General features: G+C 35.1%; 1 protein-coding gene across 12 annotated transcripts in view; it reads right to left on the reverse strand.

Annotated features, from left to right (window-relative positions):
• ATP2B2 (ATPase plasma membrane Ca2+ transporting 2) overlaps positions 1–17899 on the reverse strand; it is a 432089-nt gene that overhangs the window by 82938 nt on the left and 331252 nt on the right. For 6 of the 12 annotated variants that reach the window (XR_008821629.1, XM_056337586.1, XM_056337588.1 and 3 more), the window contains 4 exons: positions 12708–12833; positions 9259–9354; positions 2964–3005; positions 1058–1222 (listed from right to left, as the gene is read on the reverse strand). Coding sequence is in view for 11 of the 12 variants with exons in the window: in XM_056337586.1 (XP_056193561.1) it covers positions 1058–1222; positions 2964–3005; positions 9259–9354; positions 12708–12833 (429 nt within the window). In the remaining variant the exon portion in view is untranslated. Of the gene's footprint in view, positions 1–1057; positions 1223–2963; positions 3006–9258; positions 9355–10832; positions 10866–12707; positions 12834–17899 lie in introns of all 12 variants that reach the window. The other 6 variants (XM_056337591.1, XM_056337594.1, XM_056337593.1 and 3 more) reach the window with 4 other exon arrangements.

Below are 17899 nucleotides of genomic sequence, written 5' to 3' on the forward strand. Positions count from 1 at the left end.
ATTGCCACATTATGGTTAGATTTCCCTATACAACTACGTCAAAAGTGACATTCACATGCCTGCCGAAATACCCAAGAGAGCAATAATCAGAAGGCAATGTAGAAAGGTACTTAATCTAAGAAATTAATGATCATAAGAAATGAAGTGGTTTTATATCAATGCATACTGTTGTACAACTAGCAACAAAGCAGAGAAGCTTGAGGAATATGAAACTGGGCAAAGCATGAAATTGGATATTAGAGATGACACCCACAGATCCAGAGTCATGCATTGCTCAGGCAAAGAGACAGAGGTGGCATCATGGGGTTATGTGACCAACTATGTGTAATGAACTTAAAAAGGAATGAGAGGGAATAGCAGAGATGAAAATCAAGACTGGTGAAGAAGTATAAATGAGATTGAACAGAGGTGAAGTTAGGAATTTGTTGTAGGGCCCTCAGCCAAGGATCTGGGTAGAGATCAGGGTCTCTAATACCACTAGAAAAATGAACCTAATGAACATTATGCCATTAGAAAGATTTTCACTTTCTACCTACGTGCTGGAGAAGAAGTGTTACTTATAAGAGTAGGGCCCAGATGGTACTGGATACAAGAGTCAACAGATGTGTCATGTTTGAGTAGAAGGCAGGAACATGGATATTAAGAGAGAACAGAATGATTTCAGAATCCGTAAGAGGGAAATACTGTGTGAATGATATTTTGATATGATATCAGAGACTCTGAAACTGTGTACTCAGAAGTTCTAAGGGGAGAGGAAATTAAATATGTAATTACTGCACTTGGGAATAATAACTATGAGAAAAGCTACATTTCATTGTAATTCAAATATTCAATGTAATTCAAGTTGCCCAAAGCTTCCAGTTTCTTGACAGTCAAAGCTAAGTTTTAAAAGAATAGAAGATCTTCAGCACCACACACTATCCTTAGAACAATATTACGATGACCTGTTTCTAAATACTATAGTAAAAAATGCCTACCTCTTTCAAGAATAATTTGCTTTAAGACCCTCTGTTGCTAGTATAACACACTGCTTACTTGGTCAGTTATCCAGTCATACCTGCTTTGCCTATCTGGACTGCCAGCTTGGTCAGCTTTCCCTGAAGAACAGATTTTTCTTTCTTGTGCATATTGGATTTCTTCTTGTCTTTGTCATCTCCTTCTCCCCCTTCTGCACTCTTCAGTGGCTGCATCTCCATGGCAGCAGCCCCATCCTGCTGCTTGGCTAATAAATGCAGAACAAAACCGTTACTCCAAAACCATTCTTCATTCTTTTTACCTTAGTGTTGATACTTACTGAATCCAACCAGCAAGACCCGTTGCAGGGGGCTGATTGCAACACAGGTGATTGTAACTACGTGCAGAATTACACTTCGCTCCCATGGCAGACAGATGCCCCTCTGAGACCCAGTGGGGTTCTGCAGGAGCACAGGTGTACCAGCATACCCACGTGCATATAGGCACCGTTTGTCAAGTACCATGAAACCCATTTATTTTTATTTATTTAACCAACAATGACAGCCTATATTATACACACATATATAACTTAATGTCTTGCAGATTACTTGGCAAGTAACAGCACATCAGTACTGCAGGATTTCCTAGAATAGCAGCTCTCAAATGCTTTGGCAAATAGTCTGTATTCCTTTAAATTTTGGTATGTCTTGTAGACTACAATGCACCCTTATAATCATACTTTTAATGAAAACATTTTAAAGGTAATGTGGTTCCACAGGTGATCCATGCACCACTTCTCTTGACTGCATGGGCACCGCCGTGACCCGCGGACCACACTCTGCAAGCCACTATTCTAGATAATACCAGGCTTAAAAAGTTTCCTTAGCATTCAGTGTTCAAGTAACTTAACCATGTGCTGACGGTGATATCGTCATCGTTCTCCCATATAAAGCACACAAAATTTAAAGGCTAAACCATCCTTTCTGGAAAGAATGCTAATGCTGATGTAAGGAAACTATTTTAGTACCAAGGAGAAAGACATGTTTTTTAAAAGCAATGACATTCCAGTTTATATATGTGTATGTGTCTGTTTTGTATTGAACACAGGCATAAGTAAATTAAATAGAATGAGATGAAACAGCTTTGCTTTGACATTCGTGAACAGATTGTACAAAACCAAGCTTATTTGACCTGGAAATCTAATTTGTCTCTGTAACCTTAAAACTTATCCATTTAATATCATTCTGTTTAATATTTTTGTACCATTAACCACTGAGTTTATTCAGTTTCTGATCCAATACTTTTGCAATCTTTACTATTATCTGACAAGATAAAGTTAGAGTTTAATTTACTTATTTGGCACACCCTAAAGAAATCATGATAGCTGTGTCTCATATAACAAAAAGGGAACCATGACGTTGCTTCAACAAAAGCGAAATATTTGTTTCAACTTCTTTCTGAGATTGTACGTTACCTAAGACACTCCTAAGACCCTTACTCTTCCTGCTATTTATTCTCATATGTTTTTATATTGCTAAATAACTGCTTGGCTTTAAAGTTTCCTTTTGCTATTACTCTAAGCTCTCCCTGCAAAAGAAAATATGTCTGTACAACGCCATTAAACACCAAAAACGATGAGACATATCAAAAACAGGGCTGGAAATTCACTAACAATACATAACTTGCACAAAAAAAATGAATTCCAATGAGCTTTGTGACATGAAAGTATCATCTATAAATGGCTTATTAAAAATATTAATCTTCTCCTATCCTAAACATCTGATATATCAAAATGCTGTAATTTTTTTTTTTTTTTTTACAAAAAAACTCTTGGTAGGGTTTTTTTGGTGGGTTTGCTTGTTTGAGTTTTTTTAATGTTCTGTTTGAAAATAGGACAATTTTTACACACCAGCACAAATCACTAATTTTCATTTTATTTTTAAACAAAATTTATAACTACATGCTAAAAAAAAAAAATCCACAACCTCCTTAATATGAAAGAAGATTACCTTTGTTCTGGCTGTTCTCCATATTCCCATCCTGCATTTTGCCTATATGATGAAAAATTTCAACAGACAACAGACAGTAAACAATTTTCACCCAAGACAAAACACGAAAATGGGAATTTAAATAAAAAGGGCAGACAAAAGTAATGAGCATGTTGCAGATACTTATTTATGATCAGTAGCCATTGTTACACATTTAGTTAGAAGCATGGACAACTTAGCTGGACACATTCAAGGAACTGCAGTCAAGTTCAATGTTGTTACATGTAATATACTAAATATCAGCCCTTTTTTTTGAGCAAATTGCATGAATTAAGAGGGTGAAACTAATAAAGAGAATACAGAGGAAGTAAAATTTGAATAATATTCCTGAACTGAAATGTCAGAGAGCTGGGAATTAAAAAAACCCAGAGGTATAATTTTGGCACACACCAGTCTAGAGTATGGCTTTCCTACTGTTTTCCAGAATTAAAATCAGTATTTTATTAAATTAAGACAAAATAAGAATAATAAGGTTAATAAATATAAATAAATGAAGTTTAAATCAGATATGATTTAAAATCACATCTTTCTCACTTGCTTGTATTATTTAGCAAGTTAGTCCTGTAAATACAATTGTCAGGTGATCACTCTATGTTCAGATTTGTCCTGAAGATTTGCCAAGTGCATCTGTAGTTTCCAATTTATTACTTCAGCTACATATAGTCTTACCACACCAAAGTCCCAATTTGTATTGTTTTTTTCTTAAACTGAAAATGTGTAGGAAATAAAAATGGCAAAATACAATTTAGAGTGTACAAAACTGGTATTCAGAATAACCAGCAATTTTTTTCAAATGTATTCAGAATTTCTTGGTGGGATCCCTTAAAAATTTTCACAGTGATACATGAATTTATCTTATGGAAAAGACTACTTCAGTTTTATAAATATAAAATTCAGAATGGATGACATTCTCTTTTTGTAGTTATGTATAATGCACAATTAAAAAACAATGCTAAGGAAAATTAGAAGTTAAAACACCTTTACAGGAATTTTGACACATTGTAATAAGAAATGTATCATTAGAGTTATCTAAAAAATGTGATAGCAGTTAAGTCCTGCTCTTCTGACTTTCTGCAATAATACAGCTGGTACTGATGTGCACAATAAACCAGCAGAAATTATGCCTTAACATATGTATTAATTTTTTCACTCTATGCTGTGAATAAATAGTAGCAAAATGGAAAAGTTAAGACTAATTTCTCACGTATTTGTATTCACAGTAATTGGGAGATCACTAAAAACTTCCCTCTCCACAGAGCAAAAATGGCCCAATTGGTCACAAATGCATCACCGTAAAATTTCACCCCATCCTAACAAGCAACAGGCACCGAGAAATTCAAAAGCACAGCATTCCATAAAGGCAAGGATGTCTGCTACATATAACCAACTTGGTACTCAGCTGGACTGCTGAAGTATGCTCAGGTAAACCACTCGGCATCAACCACCTATTTCTAACTCTATTCCCACCTTGGCTATAAAGACGTTTTAAAAGGCAGTATCTGTCTTCCAAAGACTTACATTTGCCATGAGACATGAATCTATGAACCTGAATAAAACCAAGTTAATTTTCATTGTGGAATTTCCTTAAATTTTTTTGCATACAGTGCACAGTTGAACTTGGTATCTGCCTAATGGCTGGCTTTCTTGGAATAGTTTTTAATAAAGTTAGTGGAAGACAGAAAACATCTCTAGAGATTCTGATTACTGTCTAGAGGATAAAGCCTTCCTTAAGAACTGGAAAGCATCGATTTAGAGCAGACAGTCTGCTCTACGTCCTGCACTATAGTTCCTTTCTCAGAATACAATTCAAAACCTTAAAGCGGTATAATTAAAGATTCTTCAACTTAAAAAAAACCCCAGCCCCTCAACAAAACAAACCCGAGCCCACGACTTTCATAACTGGCAAACAGAAAATACAGTTTATTCTATGTAAATCAAAGTAGTTAACTTTATGATTTTTATGATATATATTTGCTATTTAATAGGGGTATCATAATTGTCATAAATAATTACAGTAACAATTATTTTACCCTTGCTACCTAAAAATACCAGTACACAAAATGGACAGCCGTTAAAAACAATGTAAACATAGGTATTTAAGAAATACATTCTCAACCTCAGCAGCTAGTGCATTTTGGTTCTTGGGGGACGGCGGGGCAGGAGGAAGTCATCACAGCTACTTATATTCCAATTATTGGGATAGAATAACAAAGCATAGGTAATTTAGGTAATTTAGGTAAAGAAAAGAATGCTGTAAAGGATTTATATCCTCTTGTTCTAAATGATTTGAAGCCTGCATTTGGCTATAAATTATGAACAAAGAAAGAAATTAAGACAGAAATTCAGATGATCGAATCATTACTGCTGAGAGATCCTTTCTCCTTCCATTTAGCGGGAGCACCAGAATTACCAGTCCATCTTTCTGACCTTTCTGCATTGTTTAGAAACATTAAAAGAGGATGACTATATACTAATATTTTGGTAATATTTTTGTATATAATTCTTAAAAATGTATTTTATATAATTTTGCAGATCTTTTCTTTTTGGAATAAAGTAAAAGGAACAGTGTTTGGGCACTGAAATCTGGAAGAATTAATCTATTTATAGCACTTTTCTAAGCCAGGATGAAGAAGGATTAGAAAAGCATACAGAGCCTGCTAATATGACTTGTATTCTGCAGGTGCTTTGAGGTTTTGAATTTGGACATAAAATGTTTTGCATGTTGTCTTTGTCTTACTGAAACTTCTGTCTTCTGGAATTGTACCCATGGCACCATTACAGCCAGAGTTCTAACTCCAAAAGACCCTTACTTCTCCAAATAAACTTTTGAAGACAAGACTCCCCTTTACCTCCCCCAGCCCTTTTTGAAGAGTCAATGAGACACAGCAACAAAGAGCTATTGCTGGCATTAGAAATTATTTCTACATTGGAGGAACTGCTTGGAACAAGCGGAAGAAACTAACCAAGGTATATTCTCATGTGCTGTGATGGTGCAAAAAATACAAAATGCCCTACTGATTTTCTGAAATGTCTCATCTTGCAACAGAAATGTGTTATAGCCCTCTTCATGCCAAGTCAGTTATATCCTGCAGCTTTTCAGAACAGATGCACATTTCAAATCTATGTATAGGGGAGAAAGTGACGTCAATCATATCTGAAGTTAATCATTAGGAATTCTTTCATGCAGTGTGATATCAGAGCCAATGCATTAGTAAAACACAGGTTAATTACAAAAGAATAAATCTGATTCCACTGTATCAAATAGATAGTTTTAGATAATTCTTCTACCTACTCACTAAATAAATTCACTTAAAACTCAGAAAATACTTTAAAATATATTAAAACCACAAACTGCATTGCAAGAATTGAACAATAGTGTTACATATGCCAGAACTGACAGAATTAACAGTTTTCTGAGTCTGATACAGTATTTCTGTATTTTTAAGTAACAAATCAAATTCTCTTAGTACCAAATGCCAAACCCAACACCTCCCAACAACAACCCAAAATGGAAATCCTGATTTCAGAATGGGGTAGTGCTCTACTGGACAATGATAAGCACTCCTTTCTCTAAGGAAATCAAATCTGGGGGAAACAAGCTGTAAAGAGTGATTGCGGCTTCCTATATTTTCTTTTGAGAAATTTACCTTTTCTAAGTAAAATACTTCAAAATTACATAAATTTCATGAACGAATTCCTACCTTTCTGTAAAATTTTCTGATCTGCTTATAACCTGAACTTGTAACCTTTCAGAAACTGAACACACAGTCTATATTTTTAACAAAGAGACTATTAAATAATCACATATTTTAATCTCAACTACTAGAACCCAACAGAATTTATAATAGTTCCTTCCATACAGCAGATAACAAACAGGCTGTGTCACAAACCTATATGAATTTATCAGTATAAGCTCACTGACTGAAAACAAAATACATCTTTTTGTGTCAACTGTGTATCGACAACTAAGACAGTAAAAACATTTTATCTGAAATGGTAATGTGCTGATTTTCAAGTAGCAATAGCATTTCCTGAGCTAAGTACTTATTCAAGTACATAATATTTTTTTTTTTCTTATGTGAAGGTATTTTCTACACAGAGGCATTAGACTTTAGGTAAAAAGGCTTGTTCCCATTCACATCTCAGGGAGAATTTCCAGGCAGCGTTGGAAAAGATCGTTTCATCCAGATGGAAAAAAAATCTATAGGAACTTGGTCTCCTTGCTTTAGAACTTATTTTCTTCCTTCTCTTCTACCCTCCAAAATGTATCTATATTTTGAGTATTCTTTAACTCATCACCACTGCTAACTAGAAAAATGTAGAGTATAAACAGAAATCAGACCTTGGCAATTTCCCAGACAATTTCAAAGCACTCTGACCTAACTCTACTTGCCAAGTCTCGGTTCTCCTCCGAACACAATGTCAGATAAGTTGAACTGTGGAAAGTACCTCCTGCTCATGTTGATCAAAGCTCTGCAGAATTCATTAACCTGCCTCACCTCGGAACAGTTAAAAGCCAAATCATATCCAGCTGCACAAAACCCCTGACTTCTACACTGTGTGCACTGAAGAGAACTGAGTAGGTATCTCTCCACTCCAAGACAAACAGGGACAGTAACTATTGTTCCTGGTGGGAGAGATGATGATAGAAAATCACATACTTAAGACACTGATTTATTATCCCTTGGAACTCAATTTCCCTATTGACTTCAGGCACTAAGACCAAGCTAAACAGGTATTTACCAGGCAACCAAAACTCACTAACAGAGAGATGAGGTTAAAACAACTTAGGACTCATTTCTGCATCTTGCCAAGTGGTGGTTTTCATCCATCAAAACACTTAAGCAGATGCTTAACTTGGTACTCTGCAACGCGCAAGACTGAGCATAGAGTGTAATATTGCAGTCTCTAGCGGGACTGAAGGAGGGTATCTGGTTAGACTTTGTTGTATGCGTACATTTGTTTTACACACAACAGGGTAGAATTGTAGAGCATAAAGAACAGAGAATGAAATATTCGTCACTAATTTTCTGGTTCTTGGTCTCTAAGGAATCTGAAATTGGGGTGCTGGAACCATGATGATATAGGTTCCTGTCATGCAGTGAGATGTAGGGCACTGTAAATCCTAGTGTTCTTACAAACCTGGGATGTGCAGGAGTAAAGTTTTACATCTGGTTAGATGGGTTTTTTAAAAAATTATAATAAAATTATTTTAAAATAAACTCAAAGATTTCCTAAGTCATTGTTTTGAATAAGATATTGCATTAGTAAATCTTAGTACTTGTTTAGTACTTGATACTGCTATGTCAGAAACTCGTTTCACATGCATAATGCAACGACTACTGACCTGCATGGAAAAAAATGCCTTTGACCAACCCAATGAAAAGAAGAATTACTTTTGCCAGTATATACTGGTGCTGTAAAAGAGAGAAAGGTCTCTATGGCAAATAAAAACTTATGTATCTGATTATCAGAAAAATCCAGCTGCTGCCTAGACTAATGCTGACCCATCCCATTTAATACTGGAATGAGACTATTAGAAAAGATACTGAAATATCTGCATGCTAAGAAGTGGGGTCAAGAATCTGTACTAGGAGGCGGTCAAAATTGACTACAGTAAATTTTTTTTCTTTCCTTTTTGTAAATACAGGCAGGCTCATTAGATGATCATTATCTAAGAACATACACAAATATCCACAAGCATAACTTTTCAGTCAGTCTCTTCGAAAAAAGATGCTCAAAGCAGCAAAAGTTATTCCCAATGCTTTGTTATTTGAAAGCGAGCCAGATTCCTGATCCCAGCACTATTTCTCAGAACTGCATGAAGACTACATGAATACTTATGAGTGCCGCATCGGAAGAAAAGAAGATATATCAATTTATCATGCTGTTGCTCTTCAGACCTATGCTAACAAAAGTGTAAAGAGATCTGTAATGAAGCTTCACATAAAGGTGACTCAAAAGTTCTGAAACTAGCCTTACGTAACTGTTCCTTTTAATTCCAGATTTAATTAATATCAAATAGATCATAATTCCTACTTCTTCTCCCATGTTTAATTCTGTGTGAATAAAGTCATTCAGTTGCAGCATCTTTGTGGCATCTCTTATAAGCTACTATAGAGTTCATGGAGTAGGATCTCTCAGAGGGTAATCACATGCACATACACACCTGTGCAGTTCATAAAAGGAAGAGGGAATCTTACAGAGTCAGGAGAGGTATCTATCAAATAAAACGAGCTAGGTGTTCTTGACGTACCATTGACTAAGCTGGCATTTGCATTACCAGTGGCATTTGCACCTGTTGCACCATCTGTAGCTGAAGGAGTGTGGGAGGAGGGATGGGAAGAATCTACTGAGCAATAATGGATAAAAAAACAATAAATAATAATAATAATAATAATAATAATAGCAACAACATGAACAAATGCACATGACAAAACAAACCAAAAAAAGTAATTATGGAACACTATGGCTTTGTTGTCTCCAAAATCAATCTGTTTTAAATTAATTCACGTAACTTTTGAAAACAAAATGTCATTACAAAAGTGTTACAAAGGAAGACAAAAACTCATACGTGGAACAATAATAATTATAATAAATAAATATGAAAGACACTTAATAAAGTTAACAGAGTTGGTGAGAACTGACTCTTCAGAGTCATTGCTTTGACCTTCTACGTGTAATTTATTTTACTTTAGTATGTTATGTAAATATTAAAATGGTTGAAATACTTCCCTTGAATTAATGAATTTACACAATGCATGGATAATTTTAAAATACGCAGCATAATACACAGTATATACAACATTACATATTTTGTACTTTATGTAATGTTGCATATTATAATGTATTATTGCTGATATATCCCAGTTTAACCCGGGCTCAGTCTATATCCAGCCATAACCTAGTTAATATGTACGTCAATCTGAGTAGAAACGTTAAACTTTTCAGTATTACATGTGGAAGTGACATATATAGTCCTGAGCAGAATAATGAGTTATTTTAAATCCAAATAATAGGCATTACATAACTGTATGTTTTGTGGTGAAATTAAAAAAGTATCAGAAGAGAAAATCCTGGTTTTGTTTTCAGCAATTATCGGCATATTAGAAAACTTGGTCAAGAAAGCTTTCCTAATGGGAAGGTGAGAAACTCAGAGATGGGTTTTTTGGGGTTTTTTTTTTTAATACTAGAGTTCAGGTTTGTTTTGTTTCTGTTGGTTAAATGTTCACAACAGAACACAGAAGTCCTATAATGAATGAATCATAATCGAGACTCTTCAGCTTCTTCAGTATTGACCCATAGTGACTGTTTTGCACTGTACTAGTTTGTTACTCCAGAAAAGTAGTCTTGTTTTATTTACTAATGGTAAATTGGGAAAAGAAAATAAACAGGATACAGGATTTTAAAACACACCCTATGTGTCTACATTCATGAAAAATTCAATTGCAGATTTGATTACTGTGATGGTAATAACTTAAACTGGTTTGATTACACATGTTTATTTTTTATTCCATTTGGATACTCATACTATCCAGCACAGCATGAACGGCTAACAGAAAATCATGCATTCCAACATCTAGTATATCGACATTTATTTCTGGAGAATAACTGATTATTCAAGCTTAAAATTAAGATTTGCAACACCAACAATGCGTGCACACTTAAAGACTGCCATGAACAATCCTGTTGATTTTAAATTATTCTTTAATTTAACTGGACTGATTTAAAGACAATTATTTGAATCATTAGTTCAACCCTGATTTGCACCAAAGCTTGCCGGCTAAAAGCCTCATCCTTTCATTTGATGCGGTACAGTTCTTACTCTACCTGGAAGCTGATGTCCATCCTCCTGTTTCACACCTGTATGATGATTTTTACAGAACGTTAATGAATGATAAAAGCATACACCCACATAAGACTTGAAAAAACCATTTATGATTGGCAGGATTTCAGCAAATTGCGGGTTTGTATACGAGAGGACGGTATTTGAGCTTGGGCCTCAGTTGCAACCAGCTCTGCCCAGGTGCTCCTCCATGGTGGCACAAAGTTGCTAGCAACACTGGAAAATGTGAAGGAATTTTCTTGGTATTGTAGCTATATCCAGTTAGATTCAGTGTCTGCATAAAAAGTTCTCCCATGCTTCTGTAAGGATCTCTGTCTCTGGTAGCAGGTTACAACCGCAGTGCGGTGCGTCACTCTGCTAGCTCCAATTTCTCTGTCCCTGTCTTTCAAGGCTATCCACAAGGAAACTGGGATCACCAGTGCCCTGACCAAGACAATCCACAGAGGGGGCCAACCCAGTTAAACCGAGGGCCTCGGGGCAGACAGCTGTCACCTTCTCACAGGTACTAAAGTTGCTCCTCTCACCTACAGTATCCTTAGACACTATCAAAACAGATGCTGCCTGATCTTGAAAGGTGTCTGTGCCTAGGAGTCTTTCCCTTCATAACACCAAGACCAAACTCTAAAATATTGTTCAAAACTAGCCTGACATGAAAGAGTAAATTTACTTCTGGAAGTTTTGGTCTTTCTCCTCTTTAACGGTCCTAGGCCTCGCCATGCGTAGTGTGTATGGTGCATTTCTGGGTAGAAATGAAATGGTAAATATTGCATAAAACTCTCTCCTCAAGTAAAAAAGGGATTTCTTCAGAGAAACATGGAGTCAATTGCAACCACTGGTTGACCATATTCAGAAATGGAAATTGTGGGTCATGAAAATAATTTGAATTTGGCCTTCTTATCCGCAGCTTCAAATTAAAAGGATGGAAATGAAAAAAGGTGGAATCACACTGCCTGACAGATACCAACTAAAATGTTTGGTAAAGCTGTAACTACTCTTTATTATTACTAGTGAAAACCATTAGAAACAGTAGAAATGAAATATCTAAAAAAACCCACATTAATTGGCCCTTAATTATGTCTGAAAGATAAATATTTTTAGAACAAATTTGGAATAAAATTCTGAAAGTAGACTTGAACAATTCACAAGACTGTTTGAACAGAAACTGGAAAGGGCACTCACTAAATCATGTTTCTTCTTAGTGTGCAACCCATAAATCAGCAATTGCTTATGACACCACATTATAATAAGTTGAAGTCTAAAGAGACTTCTTCTTTCATTAACTGACACAGGACAACAATGTTAAACTCTCTGTTAACAATTACTGCTGCTTTCTTGATTTTTACTATTCTCAGTTTGACCTTTACACCTCGAGAAATTAAAATGTCCCTAAAGTCAGTCAACGACATTAAACAACTGGGCTAGCAAAAAGCCACATCTTATCTTTATCTTTGAAGCTCAAAGAAAGACGCTATTTCCATGGCCAAGCTTTTTTTTTTTTTCCCCTCTCTGAAAAAAATATTACATAGGTGTAAATGCACAAGAGCAAAACCTTAGCAAATTTTAGGTGAGCATGGATTTATGTAAAGAAGACACGACAATGGGAGTATGCCCATGTATTCCCTTGCATTTAATTATGTACTGAGATTCTGCAATTTCACACTGGAAAAACATCTTGTTATCCAATGTATTTATTGGCTAACAGCTTTTGCTGTTTTTCTGTGTGACATGTAATGACAAAAATGTATACAAAAAAGGAAGTTTTTAAAATCATATTTATTTGTCAAGAATGGAGGAGAGCTCCGGCTACAGAAAAGCCCAAGAGCTTTCTTCGGAGCATCCTCATGTGTTGTGAAATTTACCTTTCTTATCTTTCTTTTCTTCTTCTTCTCCTCCAGCACCCAGCAGAGTGAAGATGATGCCTGTCTGAGAATTCACACCCACAGCAGTTACAAGCATTCGCCCAGAGCCTTCCATGACGTGAGTACCTGAAAGTATGCAACATAAGTTATATATAGCTAAAAAATAAAAAGAACAGCCATTAAATATTTTATGCAAGATTTTTACAATAGTATTGAGAGAGATCTGTTATACTTTCAAAATCCATATTGAGGCCAATATAAATGCATACCAAAAATAATCCTGTTGTTGTATATTATTCTTAACCAAGAATGGATGCTTAACGGCATATCATAGGCTGCACATCCATTAACCACACACATCAGATTCCCTTTTTAAAAGAAATGCTGTCACTAACCAAGTTTAAATAATCTTAGAAGAAAATAGTTTAGCTTCATAGAATACTATTACTTAAAGTGAAAATATGTGTGCAAATTCTCTCATCTTTCTCAGTTATGGCTGATTTAGAGACAAAAATATTTTTGAAGACAATTTCACATCTTGAAACTTGAAAAATCAATACAGAGAAAAATCTTCAAGGAGGTGTTTAATTACATCAGGAGATTCCCAAATATCAAGAAGAATCTGATGTACACTTGAAAACAAATTCAATATGAGAGATTTCTATTACACTAAACCAAATCAAAATATATGCTAAGATTTTCTAACAAGGATCATTTGTTTAACTAGGTAATTTTGTCTTTATATTAAGTAAATCCCCTCTGAGAAATATTGCATGCTTTATTGTATAGAAATTGTTTATTTACAGTTCTTATTCCTATATTAAACAAATGTTAGGTGCATCTAAGATCACAGCCTCTTAGAAACCTTTTCCTGTGAGTTGTGGAAATACAAACAAATATAGATTCCTAGAAATGATCAAAAGTATTCATATTTACATTTTGGAAAAAAAAATTATACTGGAGGATTTGCAAAAGATCAGTCTACACAATTGCACACTGGTTATATCTAAAAGAAGTTTGAAATGGAAGAACAACCTATTGTTATGACATATGCAAGGCCAGTTACTGAAAGCTAATAAGCTGTCATTGAAGCATAGGAACAAATACGCCCAGGATGGCGTCACATGACTGATTTGTCATTTCATATGGTGACAAAGTCTTAATCTAAAAAGATCATTATTGAAAAATGTTTGAAGAGAGATATTCTTAGTAGGTAGAGAATATTCAACAATATAAAGCAGATCAGTAGTGCTCCTATGAAAGAGATGCAAAACAAATAACGACAAGAAACTACTGATAGATACAGCTCTTCATTGAAACAGAATTTGTATCTTATCCTTTAGGAGAAGAAATTATGCCTATTAAGTGTAAATCACTGTGAGAACACAGAGGAAAAGCAATCATTTCTGAACACAAAGCTGACAGAGCAAGCTGGGATTGAAAGTTTACTGGGCTTGGGGTTTCCCAAATACTCTTTCCCGTATTTGAAGAAGGATGGAGTTTGGAAACTGAAAATAGACAGTAACACACAAACTGTTAGCCTTGAGAAAAAAAAACAAAACAAACCCACACCAAAACAAAACAACATTTTATACAAAAAAGACAAATGTATTTATACATCAAAGTGAACTACAGATGACACATGAGACCAGATGGAATCAGAACACAGTCCAGTAATTACATTTTCCTTGGGGGGGGGGGGGGGGGGGGGGGGGCGGGTGCAGGGGGAAGCTTGGAAAGAATTATTACTCTTCTTCTGAAGCTATTTCTTGATTAAGATTCTTTAGCTGCAGAATTTGTGACAAACTACTATTCTTTGTGGGGGTCCAATCTATTGTTCCTTAGATTCTCACCCCACTTCACAAGTTACACTGTACTGCTTTGCAGTTACCGAGTTTGCCATAAATGTAAGGTTCTCCATTTCCCTTCCTTAAGACATACTGTTTCATTCATTCTGTAACAATATGAATTAGACAGAGTCATTAACTAAATTATCCTAAACAATTCTGTGGCTAACGAGGTAAAAATTCTGGTATGCTTATTCTCAGCTACCTTGCCCCTACCACTTACCCACTGCCATCATTAACTGTCACTCAATGTTTTAAAACTAAAGTGAAGTCGTTCGCCGATGCCAGTAGTTCTGAAACGTACCACAGCAGGGTAAATCTGAAGCCACAGTAAAAAAAGGAAAAAAAAGTCCTCAAACAAGCTTCCTGTAAACTCCAGCACAATGGCTTTTCACCATTTGAATTGTGAGGTTGTTGCATTGAGCAAATGGGGAATATAATTAATTTCTTACTGAGAATCTTACTGGGCATTCAGATCTACTAAACCTGAGTAGCCATGGAAAGAGTCTGTCTGCCCTCTTTTTTTAAAATACATTCTCTCGGGTTCATCCTCATGTACGTATATTCATTTAATTGAGTTATCTCAAAAGCTGAAAAAAGGAAAGATATATGGACCTGTGTCATTACATAGACCAATATTTCATATATATATATACACATAACATGCAACCCATTTTTTTAAAAAAATCCGCTGTCCTATAACATACTAATCAATGCAACTATCTATTTATAATCAAAATATCTTTCTATAATAATCAAAATCTCTCATGTTCTTAAATGGAAAACAGAAACACAGAACAGAGAGAACATCTGTCAACACTAATCCTAATTTAAGAGCATAAATATGTCATCAGAACACTAAGAAAATTTCAGAAGAAATAAACCAAATAAAACCAAAAACGCACTGTTAGATGCATTAAAAAAAAAAAGAAGCAGCAAATAACAGACCTCATTGCATTGAGAACTGTTCCTATGACTTTCTGAGATAAAATTTGATTCCTTAAAAAGTAATTTGCTTGTTTTCGTATGATAGAACAAAACATCACATATTAGGACCATCACCCAAACAACAAAAAACAAGTAAATAACTTACATTCAAGCCTAAAGGAACAGAAAAGATCTTTAAAAACCAGAGCAGGCTTGGCTGTACTGGTTCAGACAAAACAGAACATGTTTGAAACTTAACTCAGAAATTTAGAGGAACCTCCCTTAAGACGTAACAGCATTAAAAAGTTATTTCTATTAAGAACTGCCTTTAGCATTCCTATGTTTTGTTTTGAAGGAATCTTCTGTATTGGACTACAAAGGTGGGTAGAAATATCCTCCAAAAAACGGCACACACACCTACGTTTCAAAACCAGCTTTAAGAAAACATGCACCCACCAGGTTTCAAGCCTGCCTCTGCACACCTGGAAAGGGCAAAACCGTCTTTAACTTGAGATGCCTTTCTGAACCTTTTCTTAACATTAGTCTAGTGAAACATAATTAAAAACTGTCAAGGTGCATACAAAAGAGCATGTACCAATTTATCATCAGATTATGGTCCACTAGTACTGCTGGAAAATTCTTCAGCATATAAGCGAAACCAAAGAGTTGAATCTCCTTCCACCTAACTCTGTCAATTAAATGGCATTATAATTATATTCATTCGATTGTCATATAAATGGAATTCTGGAATTAATGCATGCTTTTCACTTATCTGTACACAAAGCATGTATTTCAACTTCACATTGAACAATTCTACTGATTTTTTCCCTCTGAAGACTAATTTTTCAGTATTAGTAAAATATTTTTTTCACATGCTGAGTATTTAATTTGAAGCTGATAAATGGTGAATATTCCAAGACAGAAAAGGAAGAAGTCTAGTTTAGTAAGAAAAGAGATAAACAGATTAGATAGATATGGAACCTATTACAGCACATGCTTTTCAGACAAAAATGCAACTAAACATGAGACTGCTCAGAAAAACCCAAATCTAATAATTTAATAAATTTAATAAATAAAATACTGGTGAAAGAGCTTGGAATTAGGGCTGAAAAAAACAAGAAAAGGAAACAAGAGCATGCCTGTTTGGGGGTTTAATACTGTTTTGCTACTTTAAAAAAACTTGTGGTGAACAAAAATTCTCTATCAGCATATCTAAACAATTCCTTTAGTCACTGCAATTATTAAGAGATAAATGAAGTTAATAAAGTGAACCAACCATCAGATCTATGGAAAAAAAAGTTCTCAAGAAAAAGCTCATCTACAAGTAATTTCAAAATATCCAAATAATTTGGAACTTTTGAAGTTAGCTGCTCAGTTCTGAATGTTTCTGCTGTGGTAGAAGCCTAGCTTGCAGTATTTTCCAGCAGGGAATTAAGATAGAACTATTTTTCTCCAGGCAGTAACTGGCCCAACTCCTTGTCCCAGCTTCCTTTTTATTTTAAAAATCTAGCTAAGCACCATGACCAAGAGATTTCTTGTTTATTCATTCCTGATTAGGCTCTGGTTTCTTTTTTTTATAATCCTGGTGGTGCATTGACAGAAATATGCATTTGTAAAAGTTAGGTTAGGATAAAGCAACATTCTGTCAGTCTCAGTTCAGTGAGAACTACACCAGGGGGGCGTTACTCTTGCATACAAGCAGGTATGTGTTACTCTTGCATACCATAATCAAATTAATCTAAATACCTGAAAAAAAGTTTTAAATGGTAAGCCAAATAAGGTATTATTTACAATGTTGATTATTATAATACGTGGTACCCCAAAATACAAGTACTTCACTGCATGCAACACTGAGGCCAGAGTCATATTCAAAACTTCTGTATTTAGGAATAATGGATTTTTGTGAACTTTGAACTACACAAAACTTTAAAAGCACATCAGTGTCCATCAAGCCAGCTGAGTAGCAGTCAGTTTGGTTACCCAGGCCATCTGCGTCTGTTGGCTGATACATGCCCATGCTCATGGCAAGGAAATTTAATGTCACCACCGTCTTGTTTCAGCTGGTATCTTTTGATGCAATGGCTTACACTACACCATGCATGTGAATCTCTGTTAATGAACTAAAAGCAGGAAAATGTTTTGGAAAGAAGTACAGTGGAACTACAGGAGAGAAGCTGCTTCTTTTGGTTTCAGGTATATCAGAGCCTGTATTTCGATTTCTACCTTCCTAGATGGTACCAAATGTGCTATATACAGATGGAAATGAACCATCTGGTTTAGTCAGCACTTGAACTCTTAGAATTGCTTCTCAAGTACAGTAAATTACTATCTGGGTGATTAAACAGGACATTAAGCACAGAAACTCGTTTAGTTTAATTATGTCATTGAAACTGATTGAATATTAAAAATGTTTCAGGT

Source organism: Falco biarmicus, chromosome 4 (genome assembly GCF_023638135.1).
Source record: "Falco biarmicus isolate bFalBia1 chromosome 4, bFalBia1.pri, whole genome shotgun sequence".
NCBI lineage: Eukaryota > Metazoa > Chordata > Aves > Falconiformes > Falconidae > Falco > Falco biarmicus.